The sequence below is a fragment of the Bidens hawaiensis genome, unplaced genomic scaffold (genome assembly GCF_021521415.1).
Source record: "Bidens hawaiensis isolate Kalapana, Puna unplaced genomic scaffold, B.hawaiensis_p1.1 tig00011189_1, whole genome shotgun sequence".
Classification (NCBI taxonomy): domain Eukaryota; kingdom Viridiplantae; phylum Streptophyta; class Magnoliopsida; order Asterales; family Asteraceae; genus Bidens; species Bidens hawaiensis.
The window spans coordinates 281,146-294,691 of NW_027491869.1; the positions used below are offsets into that span (position 1 = coordinate 281,146).

Here is a 13,546-nt window from a genome sequence, read left to right on the forward strand (position 1 = left end):
CAGAGGAAATTCACTATTATAAGAAAACCGTCTTAAGTCGTGTTTCATAGTTAAGACCATAAGATTAAAAGCTTTAGCCATCACCCCATACTATATTAATCCTGTCTAAATAAATAATTTCTTTGTTTTTATATTTAAATTTCAAAAGATATATGATATAAAAGTAAACAATATTTACTCCTGGAAATTAATTAATTTAATATTAATCCATCAATTTTGGTCTAGTGGTATAATAGGAAGACTTAGATTTTTTAATGGAGACCTAAGTTTGATCCTCATTTTTGTGTTACTTTGGTGGATACGATAATAAATGATTTGAGCTAAGTCTTGAGAGGTTGTCAGTTCGAATCCCGAGCTCAACCGGGTATTCGTCCCACTGTGTGTTACGCGAGAGAGTTTTTCTCTTGTGGTGGTACGACTAAACTCTAAACCGACGTGATCTCGTTTAAGACAATATAATTTGGCTAGAGTGGAACAACAGTGCTCTCAAATTCGAGAAATGCGGTGGCCTAAGGACAAGAAACGGGCCTTAAAAAATAATAATTTAATATTAATAAAAAAATATCCATGTAATGTAATTGAATGGCAAGTAGATTACACACACAAGTAAACGCTTTCCTTCTTTTCTTGTCTAGACCGCCATCTTTATAAAACTTCCCCACTGATTTGATTCTTTTCTCTTTCAAAATCTGTGTGCAGTCAGTCAGTCAGTCGGCGTTACAAACAAACCAACAGCTCGAAACTCCTCTTCCAAATTAATATAACTAACTGCGTTAATAATAATATTATTAATTCGAAATACATATATAATAATAATAAACAACAGTTAGGGATCCTGCAGGAGTTAATTATTCATTTTCGAATTAGCAAGTTGTAGTTGAAATTGATGGTGGAGATTGACAGGAAACTTGCGAATGGCGGTGAGATTAAGACGAAGAAGAAGGTTAATAATCTATGGCGGTGGGCAGTTGTTGTTGGAGCTTTGATTGCGGTTTTACTTGCTGCTTCACTAAATCCCTGGCCGCATTCTCGCAAGTTCTCCTTCATCCGATCACCCTGCCGTTGTTCTGAGGTTCATTCTCCTTCTGTTTGTTGTTTTACACGTAAATTTGATGTGAATGTTGTTGGAAATTGTGCCCTAGGTTGGGATCTGTCAACAGTTTTTGTTCAGATGTGATTGCAAGCTGTGAATTGTGTGATTTCTGAATTAAATTTGAATTTCTTATCCGCGCGCACGTGAATTTGAAGGCGATTGATGTGAATTGGTGGAGGTTTTTGAGATTTTAATGTTTTGAAATAGGTTAGGGTTTGAATATGTTTAGCTTTAGGTTTTGATAAGTTTGAGTTTTGTGATCTGTTTTCGTGATTGAATGTTGTTAGAATTTGTGCCCTAGGTTAGGATCTGTATGCAATTTTTTTCAGATGTAGTAGTCGCAAGTCATCAATTGTGTGATTTCTGAGTTTAAGTATCTATTAGTATTTCACACTTGCACACACGCGAATTTGAAGCTGATCGATGCTAATTAGTGGAGGTTTTTGAGATCTAAAGTTTTTGACTTTGAAAATGTTTAGTTTTAGGTTTTGATGAGTTTGAATTTCGTAATCTATTCCTGCAATTGAATGTCGTTAGAACTTAGAAGCTGTGCCCTAGTAGTTTAAGACCTGCATGCAATTTCATTGAGATGTATTGCAAGTCATTCGTGTGATTTCTGAATATCAAATACCAGATATTTGATATTCCACACACACACAAACATGAATTTGAAGCTAATTGATGCAAATTAATGGATGTTTTTGAGATTTAAACGTTTAATTTGGTTTTAATCTCACTTGCTCATTCAATCGTGGGATTTCTGATTTAGCTTCTGATGAATTTTGCTAATTCAGCTTCTTCTCTTAGTTTGTATAAGCATTACTGAATACTAATTTTGTTTTAATCTCACTTGTTCATTAAAAAATGTGATTTCTGATTTATTTTCTGGTGAATGTTGCTGATTTTAGAGTTGCACTTAGCTTCTGGTTTTAGTGTATATAAGCATTACTGATTTCTGATTTTGTTTCATTGAGCAGGGTTCTCATAAATATACAGGCATCGTTGAGGATTGTTGTTGTGATTATGAGACAGTTGATAGTGTTAATGGAGCAGTTTTACATCCGTTGTTACAAGAACTTGTTACAACTCCTTTCTTCAGATACTTCAAGGTATTTTCTTTGAATTGATATTGTTAGTGTTCTTAAAATACAGTTCACGTGTAGTTATGTTATGATCATGATGTGGTTTCATCTGTGACAGGTTAAGTTATGGTGTGATTGTCCCTTTTGGCCTGATGATGGAATGTGCAGACTACGTGATTGCAGTGTATGTGAATGTCCAGAAAATGAGTTTCCAGAACCATTTAAGAAGCCGCATGGTCTTCCAAAAGAAGATCTTGTATGTCAAGAGGGAAAACCGGAGGCTGTTGTTGACCGTACTCTAGATGCTAAGGCATTTAGAGGCTGGGCGGTTGTAGATAATCCATGGACTAATGATGATGAAACTGATAATGGTCGTTTTCTTTGTTGTGTTCATATTTTAGTAGTTTTGTCTTTTGTTACTATTGAGAACTCCATATTGATTAAAGTGTTGTAATTTGCAGGTGAAATGACATATGTAAATTTGCAATTGAATCCCGAACATTACACAGGTTACACAGGCCCATCAGCTAGAAGAATATGGGATGCTATATATTCAGAAAATTGTCCAAAATGTAAGTCTATGGTTTCCATGTGGCTCATATTTCCACCTTTTGGTTTCAATCAACTATTTATGGAGTTCCTGTTATTACACCTGCAATTTATTTTGAAGTTGAAGTATATCTATTTCTTGAAAAATCCATTTAATGATTATATAATAAGCATATAAATTTCTTGTAATCAACTTTTCTGTGCAGATTCATCTGGAGAAAGTTGCCAAGAGAAGAAAGTGTTATACAAGTTAATATCTGGTCTTCATTCCTCAATTTCTGTCCACATAGCTACTGATTATCTCCTTGATGAAAATACCAATCAGGTTTGTGACTCGTGATGCTAATTTTATCTTTGCCCATATCTTGGTTTAGAAAGGCATGACTCATGTAATTTTAGGTCCAAGTTTGGCCAAAATTGGTCAAAATTTGGGCCTGTAGGAGGTTTTTATATAGAAAACAACCAAACGGATGAAGAAATTATAGAAGGTTTACTTGACAAATTAAGTTGATATGTAAAACAGATGAGAGTTGCAATTTCTGGTTGTACATAAATCTTATTTTGTTGTACATAGCTAGAGAATAAGTTGGGAACTCGACATCTAGAATAGATGGATTTCATTTATTTGGTATTGGAATTGTATATGCCTTAATAAAACTCGCCATTAACTAATTATCTGCCAACTTCAATTCAGTGGGGTGCAAATCTTCAATTGATGTATGATCGCGTATTAAAGCATCCTGAACGTGTTCAAAATCTGTACTTCACTTTCCTCTTTGTTCTCAAAGCCGTGACAAAAGTGAGCATTCTTGAATCTTTATACCTATAGGAGAAAAAACTTCATTACCACTATTATTTTCTCATATTTGATGTGTTGTGTTTCTTATATTAATTACAGGCAGCCACTTATTTAGAGCAGGCCGAGTATGACTCAGGTAACCATTTGGAGGATCTAAAGGCACATTCCTTAATCCGACAATTGGTTCACAATCCCAAATTACAAGCTGCATGCCCGCTTCCCTTTGATGAGGCTAAATTGTGGCAAGGTCAAAGTGGACCTGAGTTGAAGCAACAGACTCAGAAACAGTTTAGAAACATCAGGTTTTATTCTAAGCTATATTTTATACCTTCTAGCCCAAAAATATGTCTGCATTTTGCTAGCTTTTGAGTAGGCATATAAACGAACCGAACGGTTAGTGAACCGTTTGTGAACCTTTTGGGGAGAAGTTCATTTATTTAGCAAACAAACAAACATGAAGAGAAGTTTATGTTCATTTAGGTAAACGAACGAACGTGAACACATATCTCATTTGTTTATGTTCGTTTATTTAGTAAACAAACGAGCATGAACACGAGTTTTTGTTCATTTAGTTAAACGAATGAACATGGCATTGTACATGAACAAATGTCTTCATTTATGTTCATGAATGCTCGTTGATGTTTATTTATGTTAGTCTACGTTTGTTTAATTTTGTTTGTTTTACACGCGTTAATATATTCATTTAATTTTTTTTGGGTCAATTGCAATTGTCAGGTTTTACTAACTTTTTAGGCCCAACAGATTGTTTTTAATGTTTACTTTTAATTGGTTTTTAGCTAGGTTATGTTCCTTCATCTATTTTCAATTATGTTTGTTCATTTACGTTCATGAGCTATTCGTTTATACCGTTAACAAATGAACACAAATGGTTAACGAACGAACACGAACAATAAAAACCCATTAGTTAATTTTTCATGTTCGATCGTTTGTTCGGTTAAAGGGTTGCTCGGTTCGTTTACGGCCCTACTTTTGAGTCAAGTGGGTTGGACAACTAGTTAAAGCAGCAATTTTTTGTGGTTCACATTTGACTGGCTTGACCCGTACCACTTTCTTTTATTCCAAACTTGTTAGTATACTTCTGATAACTAGGCGCCAAATATTATAGCTGGCATTATAGATTATAGAATATTTCAATCGTACTTGTATCAATTGAGTTGCTTTTATCATTTAAGTTGACTAGGTTGTTTTCATCTACATTAAAGTATTTCATACTTTGTGTTACAAAACTAGGAAGCAGTGAATGAGATTCTTAATCTTTAAACTTTCAATATATTTGATATGATACATATTACTCGTATATATTATAATACTATAGATTTTTTTTTTGTAACCGAAACATATGTAAATTGTAGTGCCCTTATGGATTGTGTCGGGTGTGAAAAGTGTCGTTTATGGGGAAAGCTTCAGGTTCTTGGTCTTGGAACAGCACTCAAAATCTTGTTTTCTGTTGATGGTCAAACAGACCAAGATCAGCCTGTGAGTATCGCATACCTACTCGTTTGTATAATATCTCTGCTTAATATTTATATATATAATTTTGTTTTACTGGATTACAGCTGCAGTTGCAAAGAAATGAAGTAATAGCACTGATGAATCTGCTCAATCGGCTCTCGGAATCGCTCAAATCAGTCACTGACATGGCTTCTTCTGCAGCTATGGACAGTTTGGTTTTACAAAATTCACCCAAAGCAACCAGGTTGATTCAGAAACTCTGGGAATCATGGACGGCTCAGTGGTAATCTTCTTTGGTAGACTTGTAATTTGTGGGCTGGCTCGGTCTGACCTGCTGAGCTGTGAACTAGTTTTATGGTCTTAATCGGGTGATTTTTTTTTAGGTGGAAGATTTAGCCGCACTCATCACTGTCGTGAACTAGGTATGAGAAAGAAATATTAAGGAGAGAGATATAGATACAGTGTCAATACATGTAATGGTGATATGGACTTTCATGTTTCAAAACTAACTGTGGACTTGTAAGTTGTACCTTAAATCTTTTTTCTTACATGTGGGAGAGGAAAAATAGGAAGTTTTGTATGTTGTTATATTGTTTGAAAGTGGTGGTGGTGTTGGTCTCTTTTGCCGCCAGTCGAGCCGACCAACAGGCAAGTTAAAATTAACCATTTTGCATGTCATTGTCATTAGCCAACGTACAAGCAGTCAACTCTTAAGATTCTAGCGTGTCCATAATGGTGAGTTGACCATATTGACACTGTCAACGAGGTCTTGATTTGCTAATGATACATGTTGGAACCCTTCCTGACTGGGTAGTACAGTGTTTCTAACTATACTTGCAAAAATGGAGATCTATAAATGGTTGTTGTTAGTGTAGTAGTATATCTAGTCATGTTGTGCATATATTGAAAGAATGATACATAATTTCCCTTTTCTTTATATAGTGGAGAGGGGTTATACAATATATCCGAAGGGATTCTGATTATACATTTCCTTCTCTTCTCTTCTTTCGGTCTGTCTGATCGCACCTTAGCTCTTTGCCTCTTCGATCATGCTTCTTGTATTGGGACAACATGCTTTGGGCCACTAACCAGATCAGATGAACAGGAGACATCGTTTCCTCCTAAATCTCTTTGGTCTTTCCCTTCAAGTTTTCCTTTTAGAATTATATTCATGTTGGGCCTTCCTTATTGGGTTTTCGTCTTCCTTCTGTTTCGATGGATCAAAGTCTACCTTTGAAGTCCAATTCAAAGGTAGGCTCTTCAAGTCTCCCTAGTCTATTATCCTTGTTATTTATGACAGGGATGATGGACTCAATCTTAAGTGCTTTCTTCTTTCAACATGCTTGGGCCTTTCTTTCTGTCTTAACATGTTTGGGCCTTACTTTCTTCAACCCATTCCGTGCCAACTTTGTTTGTGTAATTGTGTTGAAGCCCAACATTTTGGCCCATTTTTTTTTGTCTATATCAATATCTTGAAAGGACGGTTTCCCGATTTTCCCATGAAACCATCATATCACCCTGCCTATTGTCTCTTCAACATAACCCTCCATCATTATATTCATCCTACTTCCGGCGCTCCATTTCTGACGTTTTCCACCGTTCACCCTTTCCTAAACAGGTTAGTTGTTATTCTTCTTCTTGCTTCAACATAAGTCGCGACGGTATGTCCACTATAACTTCCTCTATGACCCAAACTAGAACGGCGTCTTTGTGTTCGAAATATCGCATCCTGCTTTCGTTGTTGCCCACTCTGCCGGGTCCTAATGATACGGTGATTAGCCGTCTTGGATTCATAGCTTTGTATGCCAAAAACCTTGAGTTTTCCAACATTCGATACCCTTTAACCGAATTTCAGCTGGCTCTCTTAAAACATCATCGCTTGTGCTTTTCCCAAGTTCATCCTTTGGGATTTCTAAGGGTTACTCACTTTGAAATCGCTTGTCGAGCCTTGAACGGATTTGCCACAGTTCCTTTATTTCGCCGGCTATAAAACCAGAAAGCAGATGACGATTGGTTTGCTTTCGAGCGTCGTTCAGGTGAGAAGAACCTGTCTTGTTGTTCAAAAATACTCACTGGTTTTTATCCTAGGGAATGGAAGGACAGTTTTTTCTTTGTGTCATCCTCCTTTGCTCCTGGCCTTACTCGTCGTCGCCTCATTTCCTCAAAAATTGATGATCCCGCCCTTGGTCCTCCTACAAGCCAAGATTGGCTTTATGATCTGTTGGTTCAAAACAAGACAAAAGCCATGAATTATCCTGAGCTATTGTTGTACTTGGCTGGGTTGAGCTAGATATGTCCTGATCCCTTGACACGACCAGCTATGTTCAAGGGGGACCGAGGTGGGTGGCTATACGTATTTCGTTTGTGTTTTTCTTGGACTGTTCTTGTTTTTAACTTTTGTTTGCTTTGTTTCAGAGATGAATTTGATGGAGATCCTGCAGAAATGTCCTATGAAGAGAGCTGAATTCGTTAAGCTACCTATTTCTGATGAGACTTCCTCGGGGGCAGCCACCCAGTTTGTTGCCGTGTCTCCGGACTCAGATGCTCCCGGGTTTTCAGTTGCTGTTGATGTTTAGGACACTCCTAAACGCAAGAACCCAACATCTGCAATATCTGATGCTTCTTTGAAAGGTCGTTTGAGAAACTCCAAGCGTTAATATCTGGGACCGTCAACTGTTTAGGGCCCTTCCTCCACTACTTCGCCCGAGGTTATGCATGTGGATGTGGATGTAGACTATTCCTTTCCCACTGCCCCCTCTTCTAGGGGTATTCAGGAGTCTGATTCATCCCCTGTTGTGAAAGAGGACCCAAAGGGAAGAAACCCATTGTACCAGAAACTCTTATATCTTCTTCCTCGGGGGAATTTCTTCCTGGCGATGTTTTTGCTCCCAAATGGACTCTAAATGTTGGTGCTTCTGTCAACACCCCTCAACTTGCTCATGAGTTTTTAACCGATGTTGTTCCATAAGTTGACTATGCCCACGTGCAGTCTTTAGACCCGATGGTCTTGTTAGTGAATTTGGTACTTACTTGCATCTTACTTTGGTCTTGGGAGCTTCTACCCGTCATGCTTATATCAACACTAACCATGAGGGGCAGATTGAAATTGCCGAGTTGAAAAAGTCCTTGGAAGGTCATGGCAAGAGGATTCTGGAGTTGAGTAAGAAGGTTACATTGGCCGAAGAGAGAGGCTTGGAAGTACCTGGGTTGAAAGTGTCACACACAACCTAAGGCGGAAATACCAGGGTGTGAACCGTGGTTCACAGCTTACAAGTACTATCATACAATATAAAATATGATAATATTTAATTAATTTATTTATTTAAAATTTCAAATATGTGCACAAATAACAATAATAATCCAAAACAAATAAACAATCTATAACAAAATAATATTTCAATTATTTCTTGATTTTATTTTCTAAGGTCTTTTTATGTGTCCTTCACCTTAGCTTCAAATCAGCTGATAACCTGCATATGCGTAGAAAGTAAACAAAGATTTGTTAGCAACACATGTCGAGTGAGATGATCATCAGTTTTGACACTAATAATAATATGTAATAAATGATAAATAATAACCGCACAAACAAAATAATGTGAGTAATAATCAATCAAACTGTGAGAAAATAATGTGTCAGCTGACCATGCCTCACGAACACGGGCTATGGCTACTATGACGGCATATGATCATACTATAATGTGATTATGATGGATCTCTCAGAATATGACAAAATGTAAGCACATAAGCAAGTAACAAATAGCAATTGATTGCATACACACGATCATTCATTTGCTAGTTTTGTGTATATATGTAATATAAAAAAGAAATCGATGAGAAACGGAAGTCAAAGGTTGAAAATGCTTGAAAGTCATACACGAACACTTGTATCTTGAGTATATAGAAAAAAAGAAGGTGGAATCGTATGCCTTATGAGGATGACGACTAAGAGGGTTCTTATTAGGGTTTAGGGAAGTATTTGGCGGATGATTTATGTCTTATTTATATAGGATAGGTAAGCCCAAGTTAATGTCAGCTAAAAAGCCCCTTTAAGTAACCGAATCATATATTGATGACAAAATCAAGTCTTGTATTCTCCATTATATTGATCAAATCACAAGGAATGAACCTATACACTTTTCCATAGCAGATTAAATAACTTGTAACTCAATTTTCATGATTTAGGGTCGTTTATGGAAAGATTTAGTATTAAACGAGAATCGTAAACGTCTTAGGCTGATTAGGTGCTGCTTCGCGCCGCGCGAAGATTATGGTCTCCTCCTTCGCGCTACGCGAAAGGTGGATATATATATATATATATAGGGGTGGGTTATAGTAAAAAGAGATAGTTTTCTAGGAAGAGTAAGAATAAATCTAGGCCCTTGGATCTAGAATCTAGTGATTAAGATTAGTAGTTTCAAAAATACTAAATAGTTTACTAGGATCTAGGATTTAGCCTATATAGTTCCCTAAATAGGCTCACATGGTTTCCTAACTCTAAATTTTATGTCATTCCTACTCTTCCTACAAAACTATGTATTTTTATTTTAACCCTTTTCTATATATATATATATATATGCAAAGTATAGAATGAAAACCCCCTTGAGTTGTGAAAACTCATGAAAACCCTATGTAACATCGTTTTTTTTGTTACATGTAATATATGTTGTTATATTTAATACAGAACATCAAAAACATAAAAAAAATGTTTTGCTATTTTTTACTAATTTTTATATATGTTTTTAGGAGAGAGAAAATGCAAATTAACTTTTACATTTTTTTATTACCTTTAATTGTGGACCACAAGATTTAATCTTTAATTAAAAACATGTGGTTGAGAATGGGTTTCTAGAGTTTTCACAACTCAAGTGGGTTTTTATTCTAACCTAACCCTATATATATATCAAATTTGATTTTTAACAGTTTTAGTCCCTGAAGTTCTAAAAATGCATTTTAAGCCATTTTAAAATTTTCTAAGGGCTATTTGACGTAATTGAAAGTTATGGAATTATAAACTAAATTAAATACAATTAAGTTCATGATTTTATTAATACGAAAGATCCGAAATGTTATAGAAAGCTACCTTACAATCTACCAAGGATCAGGTTTCTCATTTAACTATCGAACTTGTTGCTGCTCAAAATAATACTATGGAGTTGGATACTATCCGTTCTTCCCTTTCTGAGGCCCAGGCAAAGCTTGCTGAGGTTAGTGATTTTCTCTTTTCCTATTTTCCCACCTTTTTTTTATTAACTGCTTGTCTCTTTGGGTTTAGCTTGAAGAAACTCCCCCCATTGTGAAGATTCATGAGTTGGAGGCTACTTTGGATCGTGAGTGGGCTGAGCGAGAGACCTTGAAGAAGCAAGTGGAGATGGTTAAGGATCAACAGAAGCAAATAATATGTGAACTTTCTCAAGATAATGATTGGTTGAAACAGGAGCATGCAGACTTGCCAGAGGTTTTAGCTAAACTCAAGGGAGAAAAAGGGTGGATGGTTTCAGAAGGCTTTCGTCAAGTTTATGAGAGGGCTTTGGGGTGCCGCGAGACGCTTGAGGCTAGGGATACTCTGAGCCGGGCTATTTTTGAAACTTGTTTTCAACATGGACTCTGGGTTGGTTACGAGCATTGTGCTCAGGGAACTCATTTGCATGAGGTTCCCTCGTTTTCGGCTACAGTTGAGGCCGAAGCTCAAGAAGCATTTGTGTCTTTCACTGCTCATGCACCGCCCATATTACTCCAAATATCTTCCAATCCTGTATTTTCCATTGAAGGGATCCAAGCTCTGTCCTCAGTCGTGGATCCCCCCTCTCTATTCCCTTGATATGTGTTTGTGTTGGATTGGTTGGTTATTTCATGTCTTTGCTACTTGTCCTTATGGTGTGTGAACATTTTCATACTATTTTGTTGTTTTCTTTCATTTCCCCCTGCTGTGGGTTGCACTTTTTGTGATGTATGAATCACGTTTTCCTTTGGATATTTGGTGAATGTTTAATGATAGCTCAATATTTTACGATTGCTTGCAATAGTTGTAGTTCATGAACGTTTTAAGTATCGGTGAGGCCTTCATTTTATCTTTTGTGACGAAAAGGGATTTTACTAAATGAGTTTTTACGAGGCAGGCTCGTTTGTAAGACACAGTAGGATTTTGCAAAAATGTTTGTGTCTGCACCGGGTGATCTTTTTTGCGTCACCCCCATTGTGTGTTTTAATGAATATCCGTATTTTCTATCGGAGAAAGAAATGCATAGTTTAGTATTTTTCCCCAAAACCTTTGTGACACCTTTGGATACAACAAAAATTTCACCATGCATTAACTTTTGAATCATGCTTGCATTAGAATTTTACAAAAAGGACAATTACAGATTTTGTCATGATTTTCCTCTCAGAGAGGTTTTGTTTTATTCGTTTAACCCACGTGAAAGTTCCAAAAATGGGCTTGCTTTCCCTTTGAGGGAATTCATACGTAGTATTTCCTGAGTTGCATTGAATTTCAGGTTCTCGGGATTTCCTCTCATGAAGGGTGTGCTAACTTGTAGCACCCTTTTCTCCGGCCCAGGAAACTTGGTAAGGGCCTTCCCACTTAGGCTCAATTTTCCCTGGTCTTCTTTCATGCTGGTCTCATTTTCTCTAAGAACCAAATCTCCCACTTTAAACCTGACTTCTCGGACTCGGAGTTGTAATATTTTTTCAACTTTTTCTTGTATTCTACCTCCCTTCTCGCTGCCATTTCCCTTCTTTCTTCGGCTAGGTTCAGGTTCAACCTCAAATCTTCTTCGTTCTCTTGTCCCCTCTTAAAAGTTCGACTGGTGAGAGACCTAATTTCTGCCAGTATCATTGCCTCGGTCCCATACGTCAAACTGAAAGGTGTTTCCCTATTACTGGTCTGGGGCATGGTCCTGTGAGGCCTTAAGACGTGGGGTAACTCCTCGACCCATGAATGTCTTGTCTCCCCAATCTTTCTTTAATCCCCTCCACTATGCTCCTATTAGCTCTTTCCACTTGGCCATTGGCATGGGGATGAGCTACCAAAGTGAAAACATGCATGATCTTCAGTTGGTTGCACCAATCTCAGAAAGGATTATTGGCAAACTACTACCCGTTATCACTAACAATGGAGTAGGGTAAACCAAATCAGCAGATAATGTTTTCCCATACAAACCTCTTTACTTGTTTCCCTGTGATAGTGGTAAGGGGCTTGGCCTCCACCCACTTGGTAAAATAGTCTATTGCTACCACCAAAAACCTGGCCTTTCCTGCCCCTTCAGGGAAAGGGCCGACTATGTCTATCCCTCATTTCGGAAACAGCCAAGAAGAACTTACCAAGATCAGGTTGGACTTGGGCTGTTATGTGACTGGAGCATGTATTTGATAGTGGTCACATTTTTGTATCTCTTCAAAGCGCTTAGGAACATGGCCGACCAATAATACCCTGCTCTCATGGCCTGAGCCACTACATCTTGGCTCCCATGTGCATCCCACATATGCCTTCATGTATATCCCGAATTATATATTGAGCCTCTGCCAAGTCAATGCATCTGAGGGAAGGTCCTAAATAGGACCTCCGGTATAAAGCCCCATCAGTGACTTCGTATTTTAAAGCTCGTATCCTTAACCTTCGTGCTTCATGCTTATCACCAGGAACTACCCCTTTCTGCAGGTATAGGAGGAAAGGGGTAATCCAATTTTCTTCTAAGACTTCTATGCTAGAAACCGTGGTTTCCGTTACTGAAGGGATTCGGAGAGTTTCTACTTTCACATCCTAAGCCAAGTGGTCAAAGGCCACAGCAGCCAGCTTGCTTAGGGCATCTGCTTTTTTGTTGAGGCTTCGAGGAATGTGCATTACTTTTGATTTCTTGAAGCTTTGCAATAATTCTTGTACCTTTCGTAGGTACTTTATCATCTTGGGGTCCTTGGCCTCGTAATCCTCTTTGACTTGATTTGCTACTAACAAGGAGTCAACATGAGCTTTGATCCTTTGGGCTTTCACTTTTTGTGCCATTCTCAGCCCGGCTAACAACGCTTCATACTCTGCGTCATTATTAGTGCTGAGGAAGTCTAAACGTACTGCACAGGTAAGCTCAATGTCTTTGGAACTAATCAAGATAAACCCCGCTCCACTACCTTCTTCATTAGAGGCCTCGTCAGTGTACAAGTTCCAGAGAAGCTCCTCCAAAGGTGACTTTTTCATTTTATCTGTCCCTTGTAGAGCTACCTCTTCGGGCGCTCCTTACCTGTCCCCTTCTTTAGGCATGGTTTCTGTTAAAAAAATCAGCCATGATTTGCCCCTTGAATGTGATTCGAGGCTTGTACTAGATGATATGATCTCCCAGCTCGATTGCCCACTTGGCCAGTCTAACCGATACTTCCGGTTTTGACAATATATGTTGTGCTTGGAAGTACCGTCGTAACTTCCTAGCAATATAAATCAGGACCAACACCAATTTTTCCACTGAGAGGTATCTTTCTCTCGGCCCCTTCAACATACGACTGACGAAATAAATGGGTATTTGTGCCTCCCGCCTTTCAACCATCAAGATATAACTAATGGTCTTA

At 37.7% G+C, this 13,546-nt stretch overlaps 2 protein-coding genes across 2 annotated transcripts; one reads left to right on the forward strand and one right to left on the reverse strand.

Annotated features, from left to right (window-relative positions):
* Window positions 1-881: 881 nt before the first annotated feature.
* On the forward strand, window positions 882-5,608 carry LOC143537419 (endoplasmic reticulum oxidoreductin-1-like). Its single transcript, XM_077031195.1, has 9 exons — window positions 882-1,072; window positions 2,071-2,202; window positions 2,294-2,546; window positions 2,637-2,747; window positions 2,931-3,049; window positions 3,419-3,523; window positions 3,623-3,825; window positions 4,897-5,020; window positions 5,101-5,608. The coding sequence occupies exons 1-9, from the start codon at window positions 887-889 to the stop codon at window positions 5,281-5,283; spliced, it is 1,416 nt and encodes a 471-aa protein (XP_076887310.1). The 5' UTR covers window positions 882-886; the 3' UTR covers window positions 5,284-5,608.
* Window positions 5,609-12,752: 7,144 nt separating this feature from the next.
* On the reverse strand, window positions 12,753-13,181 carry LOC143537433 (uncharacterized). The gene has a single exon (XM_077031207.1). It carries the CDS (start codon window positions 13,179-13,181, stop codon window positions 12,753-12,755), a length of 429 nt encoding a protein of 142 aa, XP_076887322.1.
* Between the last annotated feature and the right edge of the window lie 365 nt (window positions 13,182-13,546).